Source organism: Gopherus evgoodei, chromosome 3 (genome assembly GCF_007399415.2).
Source record: "Gopherus evgoodei ecotype Sinaloan lineage chromosome 3, rGopEvg1_v1.p, whole genome shotgun sequence".
Taxonomy (NCBI): Eukaryota; Metazoa; Chordata; order Testudines; family Testudinidae; genus Gopherus; species Gopherus evgoodei.
The window spans coordinates 209,429,661-209,454,532 of NC_044324.1; the positions used below are offsets into that span (position 1 = coordinate 209,429,661).

The 24,872-nt window shown below is 41.9% G+C and overlaps 1 protein-coding gene across 7 annotated transcripts in view; it reads left to right on the forward strand.

Moving 5' to 3' along the window:
* WDPCP (WD repeat containing planar cell polarity effector) overlaps positions 1-24,872 on the forward strand; it is a 230,839-nt gene that overhangs the window by 129,366 nt on the left and 76,601 nt on the right. For all 7 annotated transcript variants that reach the window (XM_030557924.1, XM_030557925.1, XM_030557923.1 and 4 more), the window contains one exon: positions 17,960-18,023. In XM_030557924.1, the coding sequence (XP_030413784.1) occupies positions 17,960-18,023 (64 nt within the window). The remainder of the gene's footprint in view (positions 1-17,959; positions 18,024-24,872) is intronic.

Sequence of the window (24,872 nt, forward strand, 5' to 3'; positions counted from 1 at the left end):
GCATGGGGCCCTGACTAAGCTCTCAACCCTTGAGGCTGTAGAGCATGGCTGGGTGCAGTGAGCCAATCTCTCCTCCTCCCACCGCCACCCCCGCCTCAGCAATCAGGGAGCCTCAGTGTCAATATGTTGCCTGGAAACTGTGGCGTGGGGGCAGGGGCTGGACAGAAGGCTCTCCCAGTGTGCTGTACCTCCCCCACCAGACAAGACAGAATGTAGCCCTTAATCAGTTCTGGAGTTCCTATTCCTAATACTGTAATGGTTTGTGGAACAAATGAATGCTATTTTGTTGTCTTCCTGTTGTCAGTAGGATTTGTATTCAGTGGAATCCAAGTGATATGATCATGTGATTGTTGGCAGAACAGATGGTAATGCTTGATCTGAAAAGACATAATTTAAGTACAGAATGAAATGTTCAGAAATGGGAGCTTTTTCTGATAGAAAGCAAAAAACCAGTCTCCACAGCTGATCTTTATTTTATAAAAGTGGTTCTGTCTTAATTGGGGTTTATTTCCTGCTTCCTTTGAGGTGTTTCATTAAGTGGCTAGAAATAATTTGATTGTTCGCTAAATGTAACCTGAATTCAGGGATGGCTCTAGCTTTTTTGCTGCCCCAAGCACGGCAGTCAGATAGCCTTCAGTGGCACACCTGTGGGAGGTCCCCGGTCCCGCGGATTCGTTGGCTTGCCTGCAGGAGGTCCGCCAGTCCTGCGGCGTCAGCGTACCCCCCGCCAAATTGCTGCTGAATCTGCGGGACCAGCAGACCTCCCACAGGCAAGCCGCCAAAGGCTGCCTGACTGCCGCCCTTGCAGAGACCAGCAGGGCACCCCCCCGTGGCTTGCCGCCCCAGGCACGCACTTGGTGCGCTGGTGTCTGGAGCCGCCGCTGCCTGTATTATAGATTTAAAGTAACACTGGTAAACCAACTTGATCACTTTAGATCACTTAGACATAAAAAAGGGTATGTCTACAGAGCAAACTAAGCCGAGGGTCTGTGTGCCTGCGGACTCAGTATTTCCAAGCCCACACTTGAGCATCCACACTGCATTGGAAACCTGATCCCCACAACAGTGCTGATGCATCCATACTGCACTGCTCAGACCTGAGTCAGAATTTCAGCTTCTGTGAGTGTGAACCATCGTATCTCAGGGTTCTAGTGCCCTTACCAGCCAAAGCCGCTCTAGGGCTTGGTTTGTAGTGAGTCGTGAGAGAACTTGTCTGTCCATCCCATGGGAGTTGACCAGAACTGTTTTGGGTGGTTTTAGCCTACCAGCACATCCAGTCAAGCTATTTTGCATCCATGTGCTCCCAGCAACCGGAGCCATCAACATGGATTTTGAGCCAGTGGAAGAACTTCTCCATCTTATGCTGCCAGTCCTATTTTGAGAATCAGGCGGAGCGTCTGCAAGATATTAGTAGACATTTTGGCAGCATTTAAGAGGGGGATACTGACATGCCAGCCTGTTTCCTTAGCCATAGATTCCCCCTATGTAGACCAGTGCTTCTGGAGCAGGGCTACACCTGCTTCTGGTGGAATCACACCATCATGTGGACCTGTGATGACCAATAGTGGGTCCAGCACGTTCACATAAAGTAGATGTTCCAGGAGGTTTGGGGTCAGCTTGCTCCAACTCTCCAGAAACAGGACATCCTCATGAAGGAGGCCACAGAAATCCAGAAGCAGGTTGCTATAGCCCAATGGAAGCTGGTTACCCCACACTGCCACAGGTCTGTGGCTAACCAGTTGGGAGTTGGCAAATCAACTGTGGGCGTTGTTGTGGCAGAGGTTTGTGAGGCAATCAGGACTGTGATCTACCCAAAGGTTGTGGGCATTACAGATGTTCCTGAAATAATTGCTGGCTTTGAGAGAATGGATTTCCAAACTGTGCCGATGCCATCGATGGGTCTCATGTACCTGTAGTTTTCCCTCTGCAAGTTCATAAACTGCAGAGGGTACTGCTACATCATTAAGCAGGCCCTGACCACAGGGGCAGATTCATGGACACTAAAGTGGGATGCAGTAGCAGGGTGCATGATGCCAGGATATTTAAGAGATCAAGACTTTACCTTCCTGGACAAACTGGATCATTGTTCTCACCAAATGACATTGTTATAAATAGCCAGTGTTCCCTCTGTTATTCTAGGGAACCCCACTTACCCCCTGTTGCCATGGCTTATAAAACTGTACCCTTATTTCACAGGACCTGACAAAAGGAAGTTCAACTATATGCTCAGTAGTTGTAGGATCTTTGTAGTAGAATGTGTATTTGACCGATGGAAATCCCATTGTCACTGCCTTCAAAACTGTTTGGATACCAGTGTCATTAGTGCAGTTCACATTACTGTGATCAGCAGTGTTTTGCACAGTGTCAGCAAAGAAAAGGGGGGAACCTTTTAGCCAGGAGTGAACTCAAGACACTGCCAGATTTCTGAATGGTACACGCAGCCAGGCAGTGCACCTGTTGTGACTGGTGCTGGATCTATATGCACAGTGGAAATCAGGGATGTTTTGTGCATGCATGTAGTGTGTTTATATGGTCCCGTACATGAGGCGGAATTAAACGGTATTTGGGGTCATCAAACAGCCATCAAATGGCAATGGGTCACTGCCAGCCCAACCAATACAGTAGGTGGCAGGTGCTGTAGATGAAAGGCTTTGTATCCCATTACAAATGCCTTGAGAGACCTCTTTCCAAATCAATGAAATAATAGGCCTTCATTTCTTGATGCCCAGCTTGAGACACCTTAAAGGGGCCTAATTTTCAGAATATGGTGGGCACTGGATATCCGGCACCTTTAAGGTGTCTCAAATTGGACACCTAAAAATGAAGCAACCCAAAAACACTACTCATGTCCAAAAACGGCAGTCATGACCAATTGTGATAGCACAGAATATGAACAGCAAAGAGATGAAAGTAAATCACTACTATAAGGAAATAAAATGCAAATTACAACATGTAATTTTAATGCAGCCATGTTGTTTCTGTCTGTTATTATAAAACTAAGGGCCCAGTCTGGCAAGCCACTGAGCTTCCTCTGTGTCCATTGAATTCGATGGGAGTTGAAGAGTTTTGCAGAAGCAGGCCTTAAATCATGAGAATGGAATACCTTTGAATGCAAGAGTTTTATATACAAAATGAAACTTAAAGGCCTCTTAAACGGAGGAGAAAAGCTATCAAAGAACTGTTTCTCACCAGCACGACAGGAACATAAGGGCTTGTCCTGGGGAGACATAAAATTAGGATGTATGGTATGAATAACTATTTTCATTTCAAATTTGAATTCTTATCTATAAATAAAATATTGGAACTGAATTACAAGCATCAAATACATCTTTGGTGTTTCTTGGACATAAAAAAACCACTCTCCTGATTTATTATAATATCACCATGTATTTAATGCATTATGAATACAGAACATGGAGAGGATAGAATAGTTATTTTTCAGTTGTTAGGAATGACATTAGACAGCTGACTCATGGCTTTGCTTTGCTCCACTCAAGCATTCATAAATTGTTCTTGTCGTATTTCCTAATGCATGAAAATAACTTGTTTATTTTGCACACATACACGCCCATGCTCTGTGTTTTATTCAGAACATGTCTGTTTCTGTCTCGCTTTCTCTCTCACACACGCAACATGCACGCATACATTCTGAGAGTAACATTTCATGAGCTGGAAATTAAGGCCCTTCCATAACATCTAAACTGCAGCTGCAGAGTTGGCACGAGTCAGAATGTAGCCAGCAGATCAGCATTTACAGTTTGTCCTTTTCTGCCTTATAGCTGACGTCCATTTTTGTGTTTGTGAATTTACATTTTAAAGAATTTGAAGCTTCTATCTCTGTTACGTGCAGATCATAGAAAATATTTTAAGGTTCAAGGACAACTTGGATCTCAAAATCTGATGATTCTGCCAAAAGAATATAGTTGTATTTTTGTCTGGGGTGAAAATGAATTACCTTACAAAACAAAGTGATGTTGTAATTACTAGTGTGTGCCTATCCCTCCCTCATGGACAAGCTGCAGATCTGATCAGATGCACACTTAGAAATACCGGATAAGTCATTGTGTCCAGCCTGAGGCTGAAAATGAAGCTTGGCCTCCCACCTCAATTTTACTCTAGTTATCACTGCACTGCAGTTACACCTTGTAAGGTCCTTCAGGAGAGCCAGGTCCTCTCTTCCCAAAATAGGGCGCAATTGAGTGGAGTCAGAAGAAGAATTTGTGAGCAAATAAATGCAGAAGTGCAACGGCATAACCCCATACACACAAAAGCAGTGCTTAAACATGGCACTCTCTCTGGCAACCAGTCACCTCTAAGGGAAGAGAGAAGGCAGAATATCTGTGACAGCAGGACAGAGTAGAAAAAGGCCTAATTCCTCCCAGTGCTATCTCTTATGTGAGGCATTCCACCGTCTGCTGGCCAGTCCCAGCACACCTGAAGGGTATACCAGTACTCTCCTTAACTTACACCAATAACTACCTTTTAGAGACCATTACACAGCCAGAGATCACTGGAAAACAAGGGGATCTGTCAGTGCCTCTGGCAGGCCTCTAAACTAGGGGGTCTGGAAAACTCCCTCCACCCTATAAGGATAGATTTCCAGGCCTTTTGCCTCTGTGGGAGTGGGAGATTAGGAGAGATGATGGGTTAGGATAGAGTCTTACGTGTCTAGGAGTGTATGCCTGTTTTTGTTATGGCACCCGGAGTTTGGCAAGGCATGGTGTTTTCATTGTGTTATTAGCTAGTGTTGTCATGAAATGTATTTATAAACATTAATGATAACAGTACAGGAGCGTGTAAACGTGTGTCTTCCTCTCTTAAGGAGACTGTCTTCGATAATGTCATTTTTTTTTTTGCATAGTGTGGGTATGGCAACCCATTAAAGGGTTAATTATGCCCTTAGATGCAATTCCCACTCAACTCAACCAAATTTCCTCAGGTCTCAGTAAGGGCAGAATGTAGTAGGCACATGGAGTGGTGAAATTACCATTTTCTAGAGAGTATTATGCGTGTTCACTACGCTTGCTGCAGTCACTGACAGGAATTTCAGTCACAGTGATCCAAGTGCGCATGAAAAAACTTCCCCGAGCCATGCTTCCCGACCTGCTTGAGAAACCAGAATAGGGTTGCCACCTTGACTTCACTAGATATGTATTTTCCAGTTAAATATTACACCCAGTGACAGTGTAGAGTGCCTTTGTTTTGGTAGTATTGCTAATGAATTTATCTTAAACCAGCTCCTCTACAGGTTTCAATTTCAGTCAGATACTTTGAAGCCTTGTGAATGGGTCTGAGATTTAATTCTCTGGTGAAGATCACAGAATAAGCAAAATTGGGCAAAATACCCGAAAAGAATAAAAAGGACGACATGATTCCCTAGGGAGCCAAACCTGTGCAGCATTAGCCACAGAAATTTCTGTAGCCTCACAGAAAAAAAGATCCTGGGCCAGATTTTGTGGTGCACCTCATGGAAGGCACTGAAGTGGGGGAAAGGTGGCTGTATGTCATCTCTGGGATTCTGGGCCTGATCCCCAGCATACTTGGAGCAGTCCCAAGGGCCACTCTAATTTACTGCAGCTTCCCACAGCCACTTGTGGGCTGCTGCATGGCCCAGAATGGGAATACTGCAGAGTGCCACACCATCTCCCGTTCTCTGGCATACCTCTATAGCCTGAGCTGCATTAGAAGGGAGGGACATCGAGCTGTTGCACCAGCCGGTGCGGCCCAGGGAAACCTCTATGCCAAGGCTATTCCTCCATGGTTAAACTGGCTTTACAGCAGATGAGTCAGAATGAGGACCATTGGTTAGTTTTAGTGTGTGATGTGTTTATGTGTGTGTATAAGAGCCTGATCTTGCAGGCATGTGGAATTCTCGTTAACGTACATGGGGTTTTGAGAGTGGATCAGTTACAGGAACAGCTGTGGTAAAATACATCATAGTTCTGGATGAAAATCCAGCAATGAATCCAGTGCACAATCTTCACTATCAAAAGGACGATGCCCTCAATAGAGTCTAGAGGTTCTGGAAACTCCTACCCAGTTTCACCTCTCTTACTCATTGAGCTTTGGCCAGGTATTTCTCATCCATATTTCAATTTCTTTCTGACACTGGACAGTTGAGGAACATCATTTTCATGATGATTAGAGTGAGACAGGGCCGCCCAAAAGTAGGGGGCAAGTTGGGCAATTTGCCCCAGGTCCCTCAGGGGCCCACACAAGAATATAGTATTCTATAATATTGCAACTTTTTTTTATGGAAGGGGCCCCCAAAGTTGCCTTACCCCAGGTACCCTGAATCTTGTGGGCTGCCCTGGAGTGAGAGGGTTGCAACTGAAACAAAAGAAAGGCTGGAAGAGAATCACTGAAAGAAACACAGAGATTTTAATACCCTCATGCTTTGGCACTGCCATCTTTGGTTCAGGGTACTCTGAGAATTTGCATTCTCTGGATTAGTAACCTAGCAAACCTATAATCAGTAAATTTGAGCATGGTCTGTATATGTATTGTTCCCTCATCACTGTCTCTGGCCAGTTCACCACAAGATATTGTTGATGATGAGGTAAGTTTTCTGATGGTGAAAGGAGGGAGAGACTTGGAAAAACTTTTATAGATAAATTTTCAAAGATACAAAGAGCAGCTAGGCAGCCAACTTGCTATGAAAATCTCCCTGTTATACAGAGTGATAGCTATAAAGGAATGAGAGTAATGCAGTTTGGGGTGCATAACTCAGCAACCCATTAATTATAGACTGGGACCAAATTTCTAAATATGGGTTTAGATACTTAAATTTAGGCACCCAACTTTGAAAAATTTGGCCTAATACATTATTCTCTCATGGCCACATCACATGTATGCATCTTTGTCCATTGTTAGGCAGGAGGGAGAATTGCACCTATAACCCATGGAAAGATAAGACGGGGGAGGGAAGTGCATCCATCTTAACTTTAATATCAAATTCCCATCTGCTGCAGTTTGAAATTGCTGAGATATCACACTCAGACAAGAGAGATTCATAATGGAGGCAGCAACTGATCCTTAACCAGAGTTGTGATACGGGGCCGCTGCGATGGAGCTGTCTTTGGTGTGTATACATGCTGATATGTTTGCTCAATAAAATACAGCTTTCAAGACATACCGTTGAGTTTAGATGATCACCGGAGTGAGAGGGCTAAAGCAGGAGCAGAAGAAAAGCTGAAGAGAATTAATGGAATGAAGATTGGGATTTAACAGACAGGGTTGAGGAAAATAAGTGTGAAACAACAGGTGTCATCAGCTCTTATCTACATTTTTAATTAACATCTGCTTTTAGCCTAGAGTAATTTGGAAGAGTATGTTGGAGAATGTCTGTATTTAAAGATAAAGGTATGCGGTTGAGAAGTTACTAAGTAGTGAAAGGTTGTAGGAACTGAAAGGTTGGGAGCATGTGTGTGTTGAGGGTGGGTGTTAGTTGCAGCTTATAGAAACCTGAAGGAAAGCCACTATGATAGAATTGCAAGGAAGGAAGATATTGCTATGGCAACAAAATATTTTCTCTTGGAGGAGAATGAGTATGATAAAGCAAATTTGCAGTGTGGGAAATTCAAAGGAAATGAAGGTTATAAGAGAGAGAAAATAGTGAAATATAATTTACAAAGAAACAGCTCTCTTATAATTTTAATTGAATAATAATATTTTGCTCTTCTCTAGCACCTTCCATTGAAAATCTCAGAGCACTCTACAAATATGAAAGAATTAAGCCACATGAAATTCCTGTGAAATGGGAAAGTATTGTTCTTCCCAAGAGTTCTCCTTGCCAGTATCTAACCCCCATTTTGCAGAGACCTTATGTGACTTCTTCAGGATCATACAGAAAAGTGTGAGCTGAGTTGGGTATAGAACCTATATTTCTACTAATAATTCTGTGTTTGACTATCCTTCTCCTCCGTCCAGAGTTCCATTAATTCAGGGTTCTGTTTAGTTCCACAAAAGCCAGGAAACTCAGTGTGAAGGTTCCCACAGTAAATCTTCCCTCTTTCATATATGTGTTACAAAGAGGAATTTCTTTATTACAGTCTCGCCGAACACTAAGCACTAGTGTGCCAAGTACTCAACAAATAGCATAATGGAAAGGAACAGCACTGTATTTTCTACATTATTTGTATGCTTCTGCCATTAAGACTAAGCAAATAAATGGAATGGTATACTCTTATATTTAATCTGCCATTTTTAACATAATTTTAGCTGCATCTGGAACATTTTTATTACTGGATCTGTGTTTAAATTCCTTTCTCTTGTAAGTAAGACAACTTTTTAAAAAGCTACTTCATTCAAAAATTCACTTTGCGTATTTCAAATCTGATCCTCCAAAATGTGCCTGAACAATGTTCTTCAAACATATCAAATAAACTCACCTCTATCTGAGAAGAAGCATGCACATTTATATATGGTCACATGAATCATTTCATAGAAGTATTAGTTTAGGGTTTATTGTATTTATAGCATAGAATACAAAAACAACACAGGAAGAAGAGTTTCAAAGCATGAATTCGTATAATCTTACAGAGCAAATAGTAGGAGTGTTTTGTGGTGGGAATATCTTATGCAGATTCACAGCAAGTTAAACCCATTAAGAAATTCTTTGGCCAGGGTGTCATACTATCAGACTCCTCATATTAGCTTCCTTTTCCAATTTATTTTTGTGTCTGTTTGCTCCATACCAGAGTATCTCTTTATGTAAAGGGCATTCAGTGCTCCATCCAGAGCTTTATGTCATAGTCTTAGACCTGTGTTTTTCTTCTCAATAAGCTATCAACTTATATATGGACCTCCTTTAGAGAGATGTAGCTTAACGATATAAACAGAATAAAATAAAAATAACGGAAACTCTTGGATGGCTTAAAAGGGCTGTGTATTTAACTTTTAATCTAAATTGTTACTCATTAATCTTTATGTAGGATGCACATAGGTATGACTGTCAGAGCAATACACTACAAGTTTTCCTCATAAGTCATTAAAGACCTAGTTCAGTAAAGTACTTAAGCACATGCTTAACTTTAAGCATATATTTAAGTCTTAAGGAAGTCAGTGCATCATAAGCAATTTAGGTGAAGAATGTGACTAATAAATCTGAATTTTTTCTTGGGACAATTTCCTAGTTTTCCAGTGCTAGGACTTCCCAAATCCAACTCGTGCAGAAGAGTAATTCATTCCAACTGTAAGCGTATAAAATTACATTTTTAATCCTTTGGTAGAAATAAGTTGTCTTTTAAATGTTCCAGGCTTTGTGCTATAAAACACAGTCTTTTGTTGAGTGATAAAAAATGAAATTTGATTTGAATCTCATTTTCCAAAGTTGGCAGAATTAACAGCCAACTTTGCTGACACTGTGAATTGTTTTTGTCCTTGAAAATAGTCTGTCACTTGGACCTTAATGTTCCTGTTCTTCTGTGCCTCCTACAGCCTGTAGTGGCCCATAGGAAGAGAAAAAAACGTATCTGATATAATTAATATAAAGTTAGTCTGACAAGTACAATATCTAATGTCTACAACTGATGATGACTATTGCCAACTCCAATCAAAATAACACATCTCTTTGTGATATATGAAGCTGGCACTTCAGAAACACAAACAGAAATTTTACTAGCCTAATTTTATAAAAGTGACTTTAATAAATTATAGTTTTCTTATCATTTAAAAACCCTCTGGAAACACAAACACTTCCATCCATTATTGGCTTCTTTTTCATGTTTCTTACCTAAGGGGCAAATCCAGTAATCAGTTATGTAACTATGCTTTGTTCCTCAAGGGTCATTGAAAAGACAAGTCTCTTCCCTGCTTCCAGGCCACTTCTTAGTTGTTACTGAATAAACTCTGTGTCCAGTGTGCCTCTTCCTATGCAAGGGTTTGGGCAATAGATCATGTAGCCATGAATCTGCTGGCCACGTCTCCACCAACCTCCAACCAACTTTCCAACAGCTTTCCTTCCCCAGTTCCAGAATCCCATGGTGCCCAGTGGGAGTGGGGACCCTCCCTTTGCATGAGCTCTTAAGCATATTTCCTGGTCTGAGCAGCTCACAATCTAAAGACAGAAATCTTGGATTTGCCCCTAAGTGCTTATGTAGCAGCATATGGTTGGCCAAGTGATACAGACTACCATCTCTGAAGTCAGATTCTTGTGTAACCATTTTTTTAAAACACAGTCAGCAGCCCTGGATTAAAGTTTTAGCTCTGATTGATGTGATGCTTTTGGAAAACTTACTGGGGTAAAAACTGGTAAGTTGCAGCAAATAAACATTCAGTGGCTTATCCATTTCTCCCAAAGCATATCAGAAATACACTGGACCACTGTTTCTTTAGACTCATCTCCTGTCTAGGCATGTTGAAAATATCAGGTAAATTCAGTATTGCCAGCCCCATATATTCAAAAATCATGAGTCAGTCACCCAAAATCATGAGATTTTTTTTTAATGGTCTGTTCTTTTCCTTTTCCTTTTGGTTTCTGAGCCTTCAGGGCTCACTCAGGGATCACATTTTCAACTCAAATGGGAGAACAAGAAACTGGGGATGAAATCAAAGGGGGCAAGATTTTGCCCTATCTTTGGGTTTCAAATGAAAGCTGAGATTTTCACATCATCATTTGTCTCCAGGAGTCGACATTTTAAGTAAAACATCAAATATTACAAGATTCACAGTAAAATTATGAATGAGTTCTTGCTGGTCATTTTGTGCCTGATCTCCCACACTAGGGTGGTTAGTATTCTGTTAAAACACGTAATTTCAGTTTTAGTTTTGTCTAATTTTAAAAGAAAAAATGTTGTAGATAAAAGAAAAGCAGTACTTATTTTGAAAAATCATGCAAACTGCTTCTGTTCCAAAACTTGCTGATATGAGAATGTGTGGGAAATGTCTTCTTTTATTAATAATAATTATTATTGTGCTTATGAAATGGGCAAAATGCCTAGAAAGTGAATGAAAGAATGAGCTATTAAATTGACATATTAAATGAAATAATTGAATTTAAAGAGATCATGTAAACTTTGCCGTAAATGTTGGGCGTTGTAGATGATTGAATATATTTTCATCATCTGTATATGTGCTTAACTACAACTGCTTGATGTAAGTAAACACTTGATTGATATTCCGAATACTTAAATATTTGCATATGCGTCACACAGTATTGAACAATTAAAACTTAATTTCAGTGGAATCTGATTGCATGTAACAAAAATTTCAATATTCATTTTTGTCTGTCTTTCCTGAGTATGTCCCCTCTGCCTCCCTACCCATCTCCTCATCCACGGCTTAATTTGTCCCCAGTCTTGCCGGGGCTGAGCAAGTCTGCTGTGAAAAATAGTATTTGTACGTTTGTTAATGTCACTTTTCACAGCAGACTTAGTAGCTATCTAGGAGGCTGTGAAAAAGTGATATTAACATACAACTATCAATTTTCACAATAACAGACTTACTAGCTAGAAAGTCTTTTAAAACAAAAAAAACAACAACAAAAAAGAGAAAAACGTGCAAAGCATCTTATTTGTGCTGCTAGTCCGTTTAGGTCCAGTAACGAATAGAGACAACAGTACATTATTTTTATTACTGAGTCTGCAAAAAAACCTGCATAAATAAATTGCAATGATTTGGACGTGTATAAATCCATATTTATTTGTTTTTCCTAAAGTTGATGAAGTATTTTAGGAAAAATTGTCAGAGCAGCCTCCAGCAAGAGTTAGTGGTTGCATGCTGAGGCCATCAAAACATTTGTTGTGACTTAAAGTCAGTTTCTGTTTAACACTAGTTAAATACTGTTTAACACTTGTGTAGATATAACGGGGCAGATTACAGCCTGAGTGCCCTATTCTTCTTTCTTATGCTAGCATAAATGAAGAGTTACCCCACTAAAATCAATGGCATGACACTGATGTAAAAGTGATATAAGTGAGATAAGAATCAAACATTCAGCTTTTATGGCTTTTGTCAGTTTGTCACACTTTTAACACAGGGAGACAGCAAGGTCCAGCCCACCAGTTTGGAAGCCAGGAAATCCAGATGTTGTTCCTAAATCTGTCTTTTTCATCCTATATAGTCTTGGACAAGTCACTTAATCTTTCTCTGCTTCAGTTTTCCCATCTGTAAAATGGGGTGATAATACTCATCTTTCAAAGTGTTAGGAGCCCTATAGATAGAAAGTAGTTATATAAGAACATACTAGTACACCTTTACCCCAATATAACGCAGTCCTTGGGAGACAAAAAATCTCACCATGCTATGGCTGGGAGCTGGCAGAGTGGAGCTGGCTGGGGCTGGGCTGCTCCGCTTCTGCTGCTGCTGGTGAGTGTGGGGGGGATCCCTTCCCCCAAGCCCCCTCCCTCTAGTGACACGGCTGGGGCCAGGGCGAGGGAAGCAGAGCTAATCCTCCGGGCCACTCTGGGACTGTGGGATACCCAAAAGTGCCCTCCAACAGCTCCTGCCCCCCAGACCCTGGTGGGGGAGCCCTTGACTGCCTCCGAGACCCTCTGTCCCTTATTCAACCCGCCCTGACCTGGCCCAGCACTCTTAACACGCTGCTCAGAGCAGCGTGTCAGAGCTTTACTGTGTTGTATGCATGCGAACCCATGTTATATCGGGTCACGTTATATCGGGGTAGAGGTGTAGTATAATTTATTATACTAGGTTTTATACTTAATATTCTATACTCTAAACAGCTCATAGAATAATGCTTTACTGTTTGCCCTGTATAGTTGAATAGTATGTAAGTGCTAATTTCTAAGGTCATATTTCTGTTGGCTATCACTTTGACCAAACAAGTGGCTGAATTTCATAATTTACAGGCAGATTTTCTTCTCTCTTTTTAGAGAGTTCTTTTGAAGCAAGCAGTAAGTTACAGTGTTCGCTTCAGGATCGGTAGTATATCAGCACCATTTTGAAGGCAACAAATTCTGTGCCCTGTAATCTTAATGCAGGAACAAAAGGTGGATTTTTTTATTGTTTAGGAGGCAGATAACCATGAATGGAGTGTGCTAGAAATAACAAGAGCTCTCCCCACAACAAAACCCTATTGTAAAACAAGCATCATCTGTTTGATGGTATCTTTGCACTAATACATCACACAGGACACTTTCTAATTGTCCCTACAGAATGCAAATAGAGTGTTACACACCAAAGGGACTTTAAAAAAAAAAAAGGTTTGCAAATAAAGCTAGTTTAAAAGAAACCCCAAAGGTTCACTTTCTTGACAGATTTAATATTGGGTTGCATAAGTAATCCAAACTTGTCACTTTCATTTGAAAACACTACCTCATTTAAGAGCAATGCTACTTGTAATAATTTATGAAGTCTCTGTGATTGTTCTTTCCAGCTCTCTTGGTTTCTGAAGAGCATGTCTTTGGTAGATAGTATTTTCCAGTGCAGCTCTGAAAATAACAAGCTGGCTTTACGGTTTTCTGAGTAGAGACCATAATGAGGCAGAAGTATGTCTGTTGATTAAAGGGAAAAAAATAGAAATCATTGTGAGACAGAAAAGAACTGACAGTTTTAAGGCCATGATTCCGTTCTGCAGGTCAGTCAAAGGAAAATATTACTTTTCATTTTTGGTGGCAAGTGTGGTCTTGGCTGGAGCAGATCTCATTCAAATTGTTCCTTTAACTGTTGCCGTGTAAAAATGAAGACAGTGTAGATGTATTCTTGTTGGTATCTTACAGAGCATGTTTCACTGAACTATTCAGTCTCCTATTTTCCTTCTTGGGATTGAGGATGTGTTTTTATTCTGTATTTGAGAAACACAGGAATGAGAATTGTCATTTAATTTTGGGGTGCCTCCTCAAAAAAGTATACATGACACTAACATATATGTACTGCTGTAACATCTATCTATGTATTTCTCTCTAGTTAAAGCATTTGATTAAAAAGAAATATAGAATGCAATGTATTTTAATGTAGTTTCCTTCATACAAAGTATTACAAAAAACTTCAGAGATATAGATGTGGGATGGGTCTGTGGCACTGCGTGGGCCCCAGTAATAAAGGGGTTAACTTCAGCTCCGCTTTCCCCTCCCCTTATGGCAGAGGTGGGCAAACGTTTTGGCTTGAGGGCCACATCGAGGTTCTGAAACTGTATGGAGGGCTGGGTAGGGAAGGCTGTGCCTCCTCAAACAGCCTGGACCCTGTCCCCTATCCGCCCCCTCCCAATTCCTGCCCCCTCAGAATCCCCAACCCATTCAACCCCTCCCACTCTCTGACCCCTGACCACACCCTCCCGAGACCCCTCACCGCAACTGCCCCCCCCGGAACCTCCTGCCCCTTATCCAACCCCTCTGCTCCCTGCTCCCCACCCCCTTACCATGCCTCTCTGAGCAGCAGGACTGGCAGCCACGCCCAGAGCACTGGCAAGGTGATGAGCTGAGGCTGTGGGTGAGGGGAGATAGCAGGGGAGGGACCGGGGCTAGCCTCCCTGGATGGGAGCTCAAGGGCCAAGCAGGACAGCCCCGCAGGTCGGATAAGGCCCGCAGGCAGTAGTTTGCCCACATCTGCCTTATGGGGTGCTCAGAGGAAGGACTGTAAATTAGTGATTGGAAGACACAGTAGGAAATTGTCTTTAGGAAGCTAGGAGTCCACACCCAGGGGCATAGGAACACCAAGCTGGAGAGTTAGGGCTTGTCTACATCACAAAGTTGCAGCGCTGGTGACGGGGTTACAGCGCTGCAACTTAGGAGGTGTACACATCTGCAGGGCATCACCAGCGCTGCAACTCCCTGTTTGCAGCGCTGGCCGTACTCCCGTTTTGTCTCGGGTGTAGAGGATCCAGCGCTGGTGATCCAGCGCTGGTAATCAAGTGTAGACACTTACCAGCGCTTTTCTTGACCTCCGTGGAATAAGCAGGTATCCCAGCATACCTGAGGAAGCCTCTGGTAATCAAGCTGGTCTCCTTCCCCGGTTTGCTCTCGCGTTCCCCGAACCCCGAGCAAGCAGGTCTCCTTCCCTGCGGTTTGCAGGGTGGTTCGGGGAACGCGAGAGCAAACAGCAGCGAAGCTGGTCTCCTTCCCCGGTTTGCTCTCGCGTTCCCCGAACCACCCTGCAAACCGCAGGGAAGGAGACCTGCTTGTTCGGGGAACGCGAGAGCAAACCGCGGCGAAGCTGGTCTCCTTCCCCGGTTTGCTCTCGCGTTCCCCGAACCCCCCTTGAAGCCGCCCAACAGCGCTGCAGTATGGCCACATCTAACACCACTTGCAGCGCTGGTTGCTGTAAGTGTGGCCACTCTGCAGCGCTGGCCCTATACAGCTGTACTAATACAGCTGTAACAACCAGCGCTGCAAAATTTTAGATGTAGACATACCCTCAGTTTCCTTTTCAGCTTATGTTAATTTATTTTGCTTTCTTGTCACCAGCATCATCCCTTGAGGGAAAGCACTTGCTGGCTAGCTCTAGGTTCTATTCTGCTGAGTTATTCCACCAACATGCTATAGAAAAGGGCCAGAAGGCTTTTCAGAGCTGGCTAGAACAATGCTTTGGCCCAGGCTAGAAACATACAAATTGCCATACAGGATCAGATCAGTGGTCCATCTAGTGAGACAATTTCACTCATCAAAGGAAAGAAGGGCTGTGTTCTTCCCTGTGCACTTTCACTAATTTAGAAAAAGCCCCAGCACTGCCCACTAACTTTCCTGATCTAACCAGGCCTGTGTAAACCCAACAGAATATTGGCAGACCACTAATAGATTGTCTTACAAAATCCACTGAGCACTCACAAAACACATCTTTTGAACCCTCTTAACTAACAAATCACAGTCAGTTTTCACCAGACCATCATCCATGACCTCCTGCTGCCAAATTTTAAGTTTCTATCATCAACAAGTGGTGCAGTATAGTTATTATTTTTAAAAAAGCAAAAAAGGCACAAATGTTTTTCATAATGGGGAAAAAAACTATTATTTTCCATTGTCTTCATTCTCAAAAATAGCAGAATTGCTTTGGCTCAAACTTTCAAAGAAAATCTGTTCCCCAAGTGAGAATAAACCTGTCAAATTTTGGCCAGAAAGGTAAAAGAGTAAAAAAGTTATAAGCAACTAAATATTACCTCTTAAAATGGAAACACGTGGGCACACTGCTTATAGTAATTGAGATGTTTTATTTTGTTTTACTTTTTGTTATTCTGAAAATCAAAATATTATCTTTTTAATGTACGCTATTTCATTTCATACAGATTTTTCAGACAGTTTACAAGAATAATACTTTACCAGAAAACATACACACTATAAAAAATTCAAAATCTCACATTATTCAGCTGAACTGTTATATGGTAAAACATGCAGACAGCATAATAGATTAGTAAACCTTTTTCCATATCAAGACTTTCTTTTCCATACTGTCCTCCCTAGCTGGACCCTCACCTTCCATTTAACAAGCGCAGAGTGGTTTTGATCCTCTGTACTGAAAATTCTTCTAGATTCCCTGACATAATACATTATCTCTCATTAGATGAGCATGATCTGTGTGGTCTGTGGTGCTGATTGGGTACACAAAGCACTTGATGGTATCCTACAGAGGGCTGACTCTCCTTGGTTTCAGTTGCTTCTATAGATGTCCACCTTTTGTATTAAAAACATACATCAACGTGTGTTGATATTTCTTTCTTGTGTAAGCATTTGCTGTAGTTGCTGCAGGTTGGTGCATGTTTTGAATGAGAAAGGAAGTGGTCGATGGGATTGCGCTTGGGAGGAGCTATTTTCCAGAAGGCAATCTCTCTATTAAAATGTTCATGTCCTGAAACAGTTTGGGAACACCTGGTCTAGTGATCTCAATATAGGAGTGGGAACCAAAAGTGAAATTATGATCCCAGTGCTGACACAGATTCCTTCTGTAGGCCAGCAGCTCGTGCGGTGTAAAAGGAGGATAAGGGCTAAGACTCTGCCTTCTAAATCCACGCTCAAAGGGGACCCTCTGCTTGTGGATCTCCACTCTCCTCCCATGCAGAATTGAGGCTCAGTCACCTCTATGGCCCTGTTCTCCTCTTCACCAGACCCTGCAGAGAACGCTCCGCAGATCTGGAGATCTGTGCTAGAAAGGGGGCCATTTTGGGTAGGGAGAAGAGTCTGTGGGACTGGGGGTGTTCTATTGCCTCTCTTCCCTTTCCAGGCATGTGGAGCTTACCTAGATAAGATATCACTGCCTCTAGGGCAGTGATGGGCAACCCGTGCCCCACAGGCCGCTCGTGGCCCATCAGGGTAATCTGCTGGTGGGCCATGAGACAGCTTGTTTACACTGACCGTCTGCAGGCATGGCCGCCCGCAGCGCCCATTGGCCGGGAACGGCCCACCACTGCTTTAGGGGGTACCTGGAATCTATCACAATGGGGTAGCATGACTCCAATGGAACTGCATTGTTAGCGAGCTGGACTGGAGGGAGGCTGCCAGAGTTCAGAGCCAGTGCAATGACGCACACCTTCCACATGGACCCCTGAAGTCCTGATAATTTTGGAGTGGGTACATTAGTCCTTTATTGGGGGGGAGGATCCTCACAGATTTCTCCCCAGCTCTTTCTCTCACAAGTTTTGCCATGGAAGGGGATGATTGGGCCCAATAATATTTACCTACTTAGCTCCTAGGGCTGTTATAAGGATTAATTTATGTCCTGATCCTATCTGAGGCTAAACACCCTCAATTCCCATTGACGTTAGCTAGATCAAAGCATGCTGATTGCTAAAATGTTTAGAAGATGAAAGTGCTCAGTAGTGTTGCTATCATCATAGTTCATAGTTCTGTGATCTCCAGGCTATCTCACAAAGGATTTCACCAGTCACCTGGGGCCTCCCTTTTGGGGTTCATAATAAACGCAATACATGTTTTAGATGAGAACTGAAACAGAGGCAACACACCTCATAGATTTTTACCAGCTGTCAGTTCCTCTGCACATTGCCAAAGAGTGCTCTGGATCTCTCAAACTGGTGTTCCCCTCCTCAGCAAATGATCCATTTCACCTTTTCTTGCAGGTATCAGAGATTTGAAAAGGCATTTCTGCTCGCTGTTGACATAGGTGCTCGTGACCTGTTTATGGTGAGTCATTCCTGTAGATGGCTTTGTGATGGCTGTTCCTGAGATGAGTTAGTTGTCAGCTTTTGTGCACATTAAAAAGGATCAGTGTCATTTGCAGTATTAGACACATACTGGAGAAGGGTTTATTCTACTTGGCTTGCCCCTTGCCATCATGAAACTGGTCAATAGCAATCTAGTAGCTTTTGAGTTGCTGACATTTTCCTTGCCAGGGTCTCAAGACTGTTTTATGTTTTTCAGGAATTAATATATACATTCTTGAACTTTCCTCCTCCTCCTCCTGTGTCAGATGTGGGTGCATGTCATCTTTCACTCTAATAAGCTTAAATGTTTCTAATCCATTCCTTTAAAAAGTACAGCTGCAGAGGCCAGGACACAAGAGCAGACCGTATCCTGGGGATCCTGAATGCTCTCAGTGTGTCTCTTAGGTTTCGGTGGAAAGTGACAAATTATGAACGCTCCTCCAGGTACTTTTAAAACAACAAAGCTGCAACGTCAACCCAAGCAGTTTTACATTTCATGCGCTCTTTGGCCCTCCCATTTAATTAGCTACAAAAGTAAAATTAACCGGTTCTTAAAAGGTCCTATGTGCAAGGTCTGCAGGAGGCTCTTGTTTTATAGGATCTTGCACCACAATGTCACAGTGAGGTCAGATGGACAAAGCCAGTAGTTCTTTCCTCGTCTCTCAGCATGTTGCTGCTATGCAGCTGATTTAGTTGTTTTCAAAGAACAATAGGGAAAGGGCTTGTTCTTTGAAAGTCTCATTTGCTTGACTCTTTTGCATAATGAAGACATTCTGTTGTTTAAATTAAGCTTTGGCACTAGATGTTAATATTATTTATCCCATTAAGTCACTTGCCCTGCTAGTTTGATCTTGATATTTAAATTGTATGTTAAATGATACAATTAAATCCTTCTTTTATGGGTTATAAAAAGTCCTGTCTAATTATATAAAGAGTTTGATGAATCTTTTGATGCTTTTTCCCACAGCACTAATCATGTGGCTTGTTCCGTCTAATTAGAAAGATGTGTATACTGTGATAAACTTTTCTAAGTGTGCATCAAAAGAATGTGATGGGAATATCATACTTTTAGGGAAATCGTTACATATTTTTGTATTTCTTTATACCCCCTCCAAACATTGTTTTTTTTTTTCCTTTTCATCTCATCTTTCTCCTCTCTCTCTTTCTCCCTCTCTCAATAATATAACCTTTTCTGCACAGGACTTTGATGTAGCAGTGTTGAGATCTGTAACCATGGAGAGGCTTGGGAAATGATTCTGCTCTCGCTTTCACCAATTTAACACCACTGGGCTTGATTCTTGCTGTGCCTAAGCAGAGATTGGTTGCGCAGGGGAGGGGCACTGAGAGGGAGCCAATTATGAGTTCCTGACTCTCAACCACCTGGCATGGTGTACACTAAATCAGCAGATGGGCAGCTGTAGTTTAAGGCATAAGGTCCCAAAGACCAAAAATTGCTCCATCATATCCCTTCTACTCCTCTGATACCCCACCTCCCAAACATGTCCCCTTCCTCCTTGGGCCAGAAGGGGGAGTTCCATCCCAGAAAGAAGTCGCCAGGTTTGTGCTGGTGGAGATTCCCCTTACACAGGGGATATTCTCCAACACAAATCTCTGGACACTTTAAATTTGCTTTACACTGAGTCAGCATATGTGGAACAAAGTGAACTTGGCCACTGGAGAATCCAGTCCACTGACTTCAGTGGAGTGACTCGATATACACCCATGTAAGGCCTTGTCTGGACTAGCTGAAAGGGTGTTTTATTTAAAAGTTAACTAACACATGTTACATTTGTAGTGTTGTCAGGACAGGTTGTACTGTAGCACATCTCAGCTGGCCAAGATGAACCCTTGGATCCTACCCAGAATTTAAGGAATTTTTTAAAATACCTTTTATCCTTGTGTAGACAAGAATGAAGCGAGAACAAAATTGCTGGATTTTGCATTGGTGCAGGATTGCTCATCTCTGTCTCATGCATTTCTCTCATTAGGATGTTCAACTTCGACCTCACTCTAGGTCTTCGCTTCTGGGCTATGTCTATATTTTGCCAAGTCTTTTTGCTTAGCGTCACTAAGATATGGCCTTTCCTATCCATCCACACAGCTAGAACTCTCATCATTTCATGTCTCGGTTACTGAAACATCCTTTCCTCTGGCCTTGACAAATGCAGCCTGCCCCACTCGTATCCATATGAAATATTGCTAAAAGATCATTTTGCTAGCCCATTGCTTTGTCTATGCTCCCCTTCACTGACTCTCCCTTCTCTATTGCTACTTTCTAGGTCTTTCACAACCTATCCCTCCTCTACCTATCATCACTATCAAAATATCGACTCCTACCTCCACCTGACCTATGATGTCAGCCTCTGTTGCCCATTGGTTACATTGGTTGTCAGTATAATTAACTGAAGCTGTGATTTCCAAACTCACTGAGAAGTATCTCTGTATAGCCTTGCGTTTGGGGGTTGTCTCCCCCGGGGTTTTACCCACCAGTGTAACTATACCAATGTGGGTGTATCATAGCATTCCTTCTCAGATCTGAACCTTAGAGTTCAGAAAATGAGATACTAGCACCTGAATCCTCTAAGCTTAATTACCAGCTTAGATCTGATAGCACTGCCACCACCCAAAAATATAGTGTTTTGGGGCACTCTGACCTCCCCAACCTTCCCTGGGGACCCCAAGAATCCAGATCCCTTGGGTTCTTAAAACAAGGAGAAATAAACCATTCCCCCCACCTTTCCCCCTCTCAGAATTTCCTTCCCTGGGCTATCCTGAGAGATACTAATCTAACCTCTAAATCACCATACCGAGAAGCATCTCCCTTCCCTTCCACCAAGAGGCAAACAGATTCAAGGAAAACAAAGAGAGATTCTATCTCTCCCCCTCCCGTTTCTGCCCCACCCATCCCAGTGAGTATCCCAATCCCCTGGAATAACACAAGGGAAACAAGGAAGAAAAAATCAATCAGGTTCTCAAAAAAAAAAAAAGAAATCTTTTAATAAAAGGAAGGAAAAAGTAAAGAATTATCTCTGTAACTTCAAGATGTAAATCTTACAGGGTCCTATAGCTTACAGACACCAGAAAGAAACTTTCCCACCAGTACCAATACAAATCAGAATATTCCCAGCAACTACACATATAAAAGTTAACCAGCCAGATCCACAATTCCAAATAGAGTAAAAACAATCAAAAAGCCTAAACCGCCTCTTTTTACTTACTATATGAAAAGAAACTTAGAGAGCCTGTAGTAATGTCTGGTCTCTCTCAGACCCTCTGAGAGAAGAACACACAACACACAAAGAACACACACAAAAGTTTCCCTCCGCCCAAATTTAAAAGTATCTTGTCTTCTGATTGGTCTTGTGGTCAGGTGTCCAGTTCCCTGCTTGTAACCCTTTACAGGTACAAGAGACATTAACCCTTAACAATCTGCTTATTACAGGGTGCTGTGGGGCAATCCCCTAATCTAGATGCAGAGCATGGGTGTAACATGGCTTGTACCAATGTAGTTACCCAAGCTTAAAACAGTAGCTTCACCAGTGGTTAAAAAATCTTGTGTAGACAAGGTCTTGTCTCAGCCCGTTGAGTCCTATCGTTATATTCAGCTACAGCATTATGGTTACTGATGATTGTAATAGCTCCCAGAAATGATGCTGTACTTGAAAAAACAGTCATTTGAGATACTTGGGGGTATATTTTCAAGTTGGTACATGGCGCAACCACCACTAAATTCCTATTAACTTCTAGAGGTGATTGGGTCCACAGTGGGACTTTTAATCCAAACCAACTCATATTCCCCACCAGGGTTGACTCTAGGCCATCTAGCATTCTAGGCGCGCTCCCAAGGAGTCACCCCATAACCCCATCCCTGACCAAAGCCCTTGATTTTGATGTCACTATGTGACTCCAAAGGCCAGAGCAGTCTGTGTCCCTGTATTATCTGTGCCTTATTCCAGCCCTGCTCTCCACCCTTGGTTTTCAAGGGGAACAAATGAGGCTTTATCGGAATTGCTGGTTCAGAACTTGTTTATGTAGTTTTGGTTCAAGATTGCATCTAAAACTGGAAAGGGCCCATTTCCCAGACTAGTTTGGATTTAGCCTCATGATACTGTAGATTTCAACAAAACAGCTGATGGCTCACCATGCAGGATTGCAGAAATCTCACAAGGGCTGCTAATTTAGCAACACCTCTGCCACTCCGGGCTGAAATCTCATGAAAAGAGCTTGTGAAACTTTGGTAATATTAAACCTGACCCTAGATCTGCTGCAGTTTTGACCTGGAACTCTATCCTAAATTTGATCCATGTCCAAGATCATCTCCTTAGCTCATCTCTAATTAACATTAAAATTAGTTACACTTCTAAAAGTTCACTCTATGAAGCTGATGGTTTGTTCTTTTCTCTGCTACTTTTTGTCCAGAGAAGCAACGACAGCCACAAGTTTTTGTCAGGCAGCTTGGGGTTCACAAGTGAAGTTACACTTTGTACCAGACCTGAAAAGCAAACTTAACTATGCAGTCACTAACGTATGCTTCCATGATGTGTCTTTACTGTAACCTATCCCAATTGCATCATGTGACGTTTTCCAGGAAATGACACAAATCTGTCCAATGGTATCCCTGAGTGCTCAGTTTTGTATTTGTATCTCTAATTTAGTCTACAGATGTGTAAAATTTCATATCACCAACTTCCTGTTGATAGTACTTCTGAGATTACTTTAAACCGAAAGTTATTCCAGCTAAGATCAATATTAAATTAAGATAATGTTCCCTCTTTTTTGTGCTTGTTTCAGATCATTCATACAAATTAGGTCCCTTTTGGTGTTAATTCTGCCCACTTAACATCAAACCTAGCCCCTTTTGGGGTTAAGGATGCTCTGTCAACACAAACACTGAAGACATGTAGACCTTTAGCTATTTTACTGGGAGAATAGCAGAAAGCCTATTCTGAACCTTTTTACAATTATTGAGAGCTGTAGTGGTCGTGTTGTCTTCCCATACTTGCCCTGGGGAAGCTGCAGACACAATTCAATAGCAGCAGAAGATATTACAATGGAGGGCTTAACTTTGCATTTCCCTCCTTTTGTTGGTCAAAATTAGACCTTCAAGGCAAATTTCTGCCCTGGCTTACACAGGAAGACAGTGGCAATTTTAAGCATGTCTGTGAAAGCAGAATTGGGCCCGTGTTGTTATTTGAGTATATTTGTAATGTGCCTTTTGTTACTTTTTGCATTAGTGGCTCTGGTATCTCTTCCCCTTCCAAACTTATCCACTGGCTCCCTCTCTCCTTCCACATCTCATCTTTTCTTTTGCTCTATCTCACGCCCTTTACTCCATCAATACTCTTCCCCATAACTGCTCTTTTGGGGCCTGAATCTGATCTCACAGCTGTTTTACTTGAGTGGAATGCTTTACATTTCAGTTACTGCTGGCTTCAGAATCAATCCTTTTATAATGTATCCTGGCCTTCCCTGCAGTTCCTAGTGCCTAATATGCTTTCTCTAACCCCGTGCAGGAAGCAGGATCCACCCTCTCTCTTTCAAATCCCCCATCAAAATACACCTCCCCAGTAAGCCTCTCATTGCTTATGCACCACTCAGTGAAATGAAAATGCTCATTTATAAAAAATGAACAAGCAATACTTACATTTAGGTAACAGTCATATGGCTGAAATTTTAAATGTGCAACAGTTGGGAAATTCAAAGCCATGTATACCACTGAAATTATTATTTATTTGCGTGGCGGTAACACATGGAGGCTTCAGACCCATTGTGCTAGGCACACAACATATATAACAAAGAGATGGTCCCTGCCCTGAAGCGTTTACAATCTAAGTATATACTTTTAAATTTAGACCTTAATGCATATGGTATGTGCACCTTTCTCTTAAGCCTTTATAACAAACTGTCTTGGGATTGTGAGATAGGATGAGAAAATTCAGTCCAAAATCTCTTTGTTTTCATAAAATTAAAAGTATCAGGAATTCATACTGAAAGTTTCTTCCTCAGCTATCACTGTAGCATCACTAACACGATGCTATAATAATACACATTCAGGCACTGCTATATTCCTCTGCAATGCTCCTAGCACCACATCACATACAAATCCATCAATTTTATAAACTCCCACAAAGTTCAATAAAAAAAAAAAGTAAAATAGAAGAGGACATAATATATCATGAATAACAGTTACATTTATTGGACGATGATTGATGCAATCTATGACAGAAAAGATCAAGCGATAGAAGGGTTGTTAGCTTTAAATCCTTTTGTAGTGTGTTCCAGCTCTCCGCTGCTAAAAATTCAAAAGGCCATCCACTGTAGCAAAGGTAGCAGAAACCCGAGCAACCGGCACATTAATAAAAGTGTCAGATCTTGGGTGAGACGCTGATGAGGAAAGTGTAAGTAATTTCTGAAGAAATGTTGGAATTTTGCCCAGAAATATCCTATAGACATATGCGCAACAGTGTTTCAGATGACTTCTGCTCACTGAGGGCTAGCTCTGCATAAGTTGCAAAGATGAGCATAAAAAGCAGCTCCTGGAACTAATCAAATTGTTAAATGGTAAAAGCCAGCCATTTCAACATACTCTTGATAGCCAGCAGGAAAATCTATTTTCCTGATTGTTTCTGATAGGTAATGTGATAGTTGACGTGATCATCTCTTGGTTGATTATGTGAAAAAAATCTATTACAATCATGTTAAGAATTTTATTATATCATTTTGTTTTCATTCCTTGATGTACGTAGTGAGGGAATCTGGGTTTTGGTTTCTCTTTTTTGCTCATTTCATGTTTTGTAATTTCCTAGTAAAATCCCCTTTGGTAGGTTAA